The sequence below is a fragment of the Engraulis encrasicolus genome, chromosome 14, assembly GCF_034702125.1.
Source record: "Engraulis encrasicolus isolate BLACKSEA-1 chromosome 14, IST_EnEncr_1.0, whole genome shotgun sequence".
NCBI lineage: Eukaryota > Metazoa > Chordata > Actinopteri > Clupeiformes > Engraulidae > Engraulis > Engraulis encrasicolus.
Window position 1 is genome coordinate 29,551,895 of NC_085870.1, and position 6,574 is coordinate 29,558,468.

Here is a 6,574-nt window from a genome sequence, read left to right on the forward strand (position 1 = left end):
TCTCATGCGCACAATTCCAAGGTCATTTTCTCCTTTGCAATAGGGATGTTGAATGGGGGAAGTCATTGTGGCTAGGCTGACAGCGGGGGAACTTAACCGTTTTCTCCATGGAGGCGGGGCAACAGCTAAGCGTGTGCCAAAAGCACAGGTTGAGGACACGAGTTAGGATAATGGAAAGAACCCTTAATGTCCATGCCACCAGATGGTACTTTTCCAGACTCAAATACATTGAATTATTGCATTATTTTTGACAGGACAGTGGAGGAGAGACAGGAAATGAGTACACAGAGAGATACAGGGAAGGAAGGGCAAATGACCCGGCAAGAATCAAACCCAGATTGCAGATCGCCGTAGCCTATTATTTATTATTTATTTATTTATCTTTTCTGTGTAAATTGCAAAAAGTAGTGGTGACAGTCCACACATCCTTGTCTTGTGCTTTGTTCTACCTTGATCTTATATGTTAGATATCCATTTATTTTCAGCCTTGCGCTTGGATTAGTGTATAGGTTGCTAATTGCCTGTATACATTTTCACGGAAACCAAATCTCTCAAGCATGTTGAACAGAAATATCCAACTGACAGCGTCAAACGCAGTTTGTGCATCTAAACTAACTAAAACGGCTTCTAATTTATTCTTTTGAATGTGGTTCAGTATATTACTTATCTATTGTAAAGGATCAGTCCTACCTGTGGGCGGAGGTCAGCTCCTCCTCCAGCTGCCGACTGTAGCGCATGGCCTCCTGCAGCTGTCCATCACGCGACGAACGAATCAGCTCCAGCTCCCGCTGCAGGTCCAGTGCTTTCCTCCAACTCCGGATGCTACTGCTCCGCTCACCCTGGCCTGACGGAGGAGGAGGGGGGGTGGTGGTCATTGTTGTGGATGTGGTCTTCGGAGTGGTTGTGGCGGTGGGTCTCTGTCCCTCCCACTCTGCAGCAGCCCTGTGTAGTGCCACCTCCAGGGCCATGCAGCGGGCATCACTGGCCTGCAGTGCCGAGCGCAGGTCCTCCACCAGCTCCCTCAGGCTGGCGTTCTCAGCACTCAGGCTGGCGTTCTCAGCCCTCTGCTGCTCCTGGAGGATGCCCTTAGGACTGAGGCCATTGGCTTAGTGATGGGAGAAGTCACATGGTTAGAATAGCCTACATGGTTAGTAGTCATTGTCTTTACTAAGTGATTTCTACGAGTTTCTACTAGTGATGTCGTTGTGATTATGTCCTCGATTGTAAGTCACTTTGATTTTTTTTAAAAAGTGTCTGCCAAATGCAATGTAATGATACTAAAAAGTTTAATGAACCATGTCCAGGTTTCGCACACACGTTTCGGCCTGAGGTCATCCTAAGTGTGTATAAGGATGTCTTCTATCTACCCAAAGACATCAACAACTGCTGTCCTGAGGGTGAGCATGCCTTTGATTGAAAAAAAGTTACATGTTTACAAGTGTAGTATGTACCTACACAACATGAGACACATGGAAAAAAAACTGTATCCATACAATATTAATGTCCAGGGATGGTTTTAGACAGGGGCCAGGGTGGGTCAATGCCCCTGTAGAGTTGTTCCTGAACCCCCCTATGGCACCTGTGCTAAGCAACAAATGGCATAGCGTCACAGCTTTTAATACAATTCATTTCATGTTTTTTGTGCTTCAGATGCTGAAGCAGGTGTTTTTTAAGGCATTTTAGGCAACAGTGAGTTTAGAAAATAGATTAAGATAAAATGGAAAAAAAATAGATTCAAAAAAATATTTGGAAAAAGGTAAGATTAAAGAATAAGGTGGGCCCCCCTCAAAACATGTTTGCCCCTCTCTGACCTCCCTGGTAATTTTGGTCCAGAACAGCTAATAATGTCAGGTCAGCAAACTTTTAAATTAAGTTTAAGTTCAGAATGAGGGGATGCATGTGAGAAAGTAATGTTGTACAATGTATGTGCATCAGATTTGCTTGCTATCAAATAAGTAAGAGGTCATATGTAGCAATGCCTATGCAGGCAGAGAGAAAAGAGGAGAGCACATAGGCTACGACAAAAATAACTTGGGGAAACACTTCTATAAACTGACTTTTATGTTTTATGTATAGTAAAACAGTCACTTGTATCATTCTCAAGGTCATTCCGGGACAGTCAACAACATCCTGCCCTGATCATTTTCTAAAGCATTATTGGGAGGTCAATAGGCTACATTGGTTACTAAATAGGGTGCTTCGAAATCAAGACACTGGGAAGTAGTTCTGTTGTCGTGCATTTCCTTCAAAATGCAGTCAGCGTCGCTGCCACGATAGCTACAGCAAATAGCCTACTTGCATCTGCAGATCTGCAAATCGTGCTGCATTTCATTCAGTCAGTTAGGCTACCCACACCACCATAGCAACATCCCCATGCACATTTGATTTATTTACATTAGTAATTGTATATGCTTTACTGAACAGATTCTATAATTAAGTTGTTGTCCAATTTTAGAACATCATTCATTATGGGAGCAGCTGTTGGGTAGCCTACCTGTCTGTCCGCTCCAGTCAGCAGAGACGCGCTTTTGCGAGTGAGTCGAGTTTCCCTGAGTTATTTTGGCAGGTTGTGACTGTTCTTTGGACAGGTCAAAGCTGACACATTTTCGGCGGCGAACCCGGGGCCACCGAACTCGGATCTCGCGTTCTATGTGCTCAGTTTCCTCGGTGACAGGGAGACGAAACGTTGATTTCCCCTCTCGTGCTTTCAGGGAGAAATGACCACAAAGTCGACCGTGGAATTCCCTGAAGTTCAGCTCGCAAGGAAGGTGGGCGAGAATGTCAATCCCCTCCTCGCCTTCTTTCTGGATGTGGTGGTTTCTTCTTGCTTTGGAAATTCCCAATATTGTGCAAAGCGTCCTAAAGTCCTCTCCCGAGACAATGTCCTCGGAGTTGTGGAATGCCAAGTGATGGAAGATCTCCTGCAAGTATTGGTCAATGCCAGTCGCCAGGACCAGTATCTCGTTCTCCACGAAAGGATCCGGGTTGTAGTGGTGGCACAGGGCGCTGCGCAACCACTGGCTTTTGCGCGCATGGGCTGATGACATTGGTGAAGAGGCCAGCATTGTCTGACTTTTTTAAAGATGTGCCTTCAAGAGGATGTGTTGTTATTCCCCATATAAGTCCTTAGGCTATTTGAATTAGACCAATAGTATTCTAAGCTCGCGCATTCTGCACCCGACATGAAGTTGGAATAGCCGACAACAACACCAGAGCGCGAAGTGCATGCACAGCGTTGAGGGAGAACAGAACTACCTCCACCGTTGAATAGGCTGTCACTGACAGGGAGAGACCCTGGCAGTGTATCTCCTCCCAAGGTGTCGTATTGGCTCCACCCGCTCTACTGACCGAGTTAGCGGAGGGCGTGTATGACTGTAAAGTCCCATTGATGTGCACCTATGCATGATTCCATTTCCCTTACATTGTATGGATAAAATGCTGGTTGTAGTTATATTTGACAAACTGTTAAGCCTTCCACTGTGCACAATAGCACATACAGTTGACTTGATACTTGATACAAAACAAGTTGAGCAACAGCAAATTCATCCGTAAATATTGACTGTAATATCTACATGGTTATTGTAGGCTATTATATGCTCCTGGTCCCGGCATTTCTGGCAGCATTGATAATGCATAAAGGCGTATAATATATATATACTATACATATATACTATACATAAACACTGACAGCAGGTTGGATCAGCAAGACAGCCAAAGCCATCCACCTGCTCCAGCCGACTACAGCTGCACCCTTCAGGCTAAGGTTGGCCTTTGACCTCATCAAAGACTTACAGGCTACTGGTTCACCAGGAAAATCAAAGACCTCATCTCATTCACCACCACCACCACCCCTGCCCCAGTCAATGTATTCCCAAAACTAAAAGTGAATGGTGTTAAGACAATGAGGTCTACATAAGACCATTTTATCTATAAGGTGACTCTCTCTCACACACACACACACACACACACACACACACACACACACACACACACACACACACACACACACACACACACACACACACACACACACACACACACACACACACACACACACACACACAGTAAGCATGCAAAATGCAGGTGTAGGAAATACTGTCCTAGTGGTAGTTGTGGTGACATTTGGCTGGCAGCTCAGCTGAGGCATCAGCAATGGAATGGCATCCCATTATAGCAGAGCAGAACAGGTTATTTTCGGTTCATTAATAGGCCTATATGTAATATATACATCTTTGAAGACGCTATTGTGTGCATCTTTATTTGAAGCATTCTGTCCTCTCCTGTCTGTGTCTCTCTGTGTCTGTTTCTGTTTCTGTTTCTGTCTCTCTCTCTCTCTCTCTCTCTCTCTCTCTCTCTCTCTCTCTCATTGTGTAGAGCGTTGATGAACGTTAGAAGTCTTAGTCACTTGAAAGTCTCCAGAGTGATTCTCCTTGTTGATACTCCCACTCCCCGTGACTCAGGCACGCTGAAGGCTCTCAGCACACTCACCTACTGTACGTATAGTGTTACACCAAAACTTACAGTAAATGATACCAAATGAAACATGAGCTTTACACCAAGTGACTCCGACCTATTGTTGGCATCATTGTTATTGTTGCATTTTGACAGATTGTGCATGAGCTGTCCTGTGCGACTTCCTTTAGGGTGCATTTCTGAAGTACTCTGTAGGGAATAGATCACACTCAGACTCTTCTTTTTTCTTCTTCTTCTTCTTCAGCCATTGCAGGGGTCAGCCAGACATTTTGGCTACCGTACATGAGACACTAAACGTCTGTCTGACCCCAGCAATAGCTGGATAAAAAAAGAAGAAGAAACTGAGTGCAATATATTCCCTGTCACAACTGTCTGTCCCCACCAATGAAATCATGTGATGTGAGTCAGGAATCTGCAATGTTGTGAAAAACACACTGTGTTGCCAGAGAAGTGGATCCTCCTGTAAGCAACCCACCCCCACCCCCACCCCCAGGCACTCGGGACGGGAGGGAGGTGACAGGTAAAGCCGGACTGGACTGGTTCACTTTGTCTTGTTTTGTCTTCCTGTCGTGAAGATATGGGGGCGTGGAGGGGAAGGTCAGCTCCCTTTCCAAGGAAGCGCTTCTACGCATCGCTCTGGCATGTGATGCCACAGCGATTACCCTCGTTGCAGCCCTGAAGGGATTTGTAATGTTTTGTCTCATGGACGACAGCGCAGTGCTGTGATTGTGGATAGCTGTCTCATCCAGGTGGGGCCAGGTTATCATTGGATGAGGAAGCCATCAGCCAGCGCGCACCAGAGGTTTTGAGGTGCAGGTAGCGGTTCTTAGTCACTTCAGAGGGAGCTGCACACTCTTATCCAATGCTGAATAAACACACAACATTTTGGCCAGTGTGGCCATTCTCCAGTCTGGGGCCAGGTTATCGTCAGGTTGGCAGATTGAATGGTTTCATGCCCAATTGGGAAGCTTGCGATGACCATAACAAACTGTATTGGGCAGGTTTTCTATACCTTTAAAGTCATAGGAATCAATACGTATCTAGTTGCAATTGGGTGGGATTTAGTCCCTCCAGGCAAATACTTTTTAAGCATTTATTGGGCTGGAAGTTATCGTTCACGTCTGGCAACCCTGGTTATCGTAGCCTGGTGCTTTATCTGGCATCGTTGAGGTATCTTCAGGCTAGCCACCTCTACTCTGACCTGCTTTCTGAAGCTGATAAGAGAGGAATGTTTCCTCCCTCTCCTCTACAGTGGCGTGTAAAGCCTCACCTCTGCCTATAGTGGTATTCTACTGAGGGGCCTTGACACGTGAGGGCCTCACCTCTGCTGCCGGTGTGAATAGGAGGTAGGTAGACGTGGGTGGATAGAGGTGTTAAATGATGTTTTCTAAACTCTGACCTCAATTGGCAGGGTAGATGAAATATAAGTGTGTGTGTGTGTGTGTGTGTGTGTGTGTGTGTGTGTTTGTATAGTGTGTGTGTGTGTGTGTGTGTGTGTGTGTGTGTGTGTGTGTGTGTGTGTGTGTGTGTGTGTGTGTGTGTGTGTGTGTGTGTGTGTGTGTGTGTGTTGTTTTTGTTCCATTTATGCCTGCATGTTTGTATGTTTGACAAAGTTCTTTGTCTGTATGTGTGGGGTTATGTGCTACTAAATGGGGTTTGAAAGTGATATTAAAATGTAGATTTCTACATTGCAGTTTGTAAATATAAGTAAGTAAATAAATACTATAAGTGTAAATACACGTAAACATCTATTCGTATTTGATCACACTTGTGCATGTGCACACACACACACACACACACACACACACACACACACACACACACACACACACACACACACACACACACACACACACACACACACACACACACACACACACACACACACACACACGTGAAGCACAACACACACATCTGTTACACATATTTGCTCCCTTTTGTCTCCAGGCCAATTATTAACTGTCTGTCTTCAAGCAGCAGCAGTGTGCTGCTCCATTGGAGCCTCTGTCTTTGTCTGATTCTTTCAGGAGTGGCTGTCCATGGCTGGCCTGAATAGGGGCAGCTGCTGCAAGCTTAAAGGCCTAGGCAGAGACAGAGGGTC

The 6,574-nt window shown here is 45.5% G+C and overlaps 1 protein-coding gene across 1 annotated transcript in view; it reads right to left on the reverse strand.

The window, feature by feature from the left end:
- The window catches only part of si:ch211-112f3.4 (EF-hand and coiled-coil domain-containing protein 1), a 15,698-nt gene extending 12,431 nt beyond the window's left edge, over positions 1-3,267 (reverse strand). Inside the window, exons 1-2 of the mRNA XM_063216452.1 lie at positions 2,495-3,267; positions 691-1,105 (exon numbers count right to left, since the gene is read on the reverse strand). Coding sequence (XP_063072522.1) covers positions 691-1,105; positions 2,495-3,065 — 986 coding nt within the window. The 5' untranslated portion in view covers positions 3,066-3,267. The remainder of the gene's footprint in view (positions 1-690; positions 1,106-2,494) is intronic.
- Positions 3,268-6,574: the final 3,307 nt, after the last annotated feature.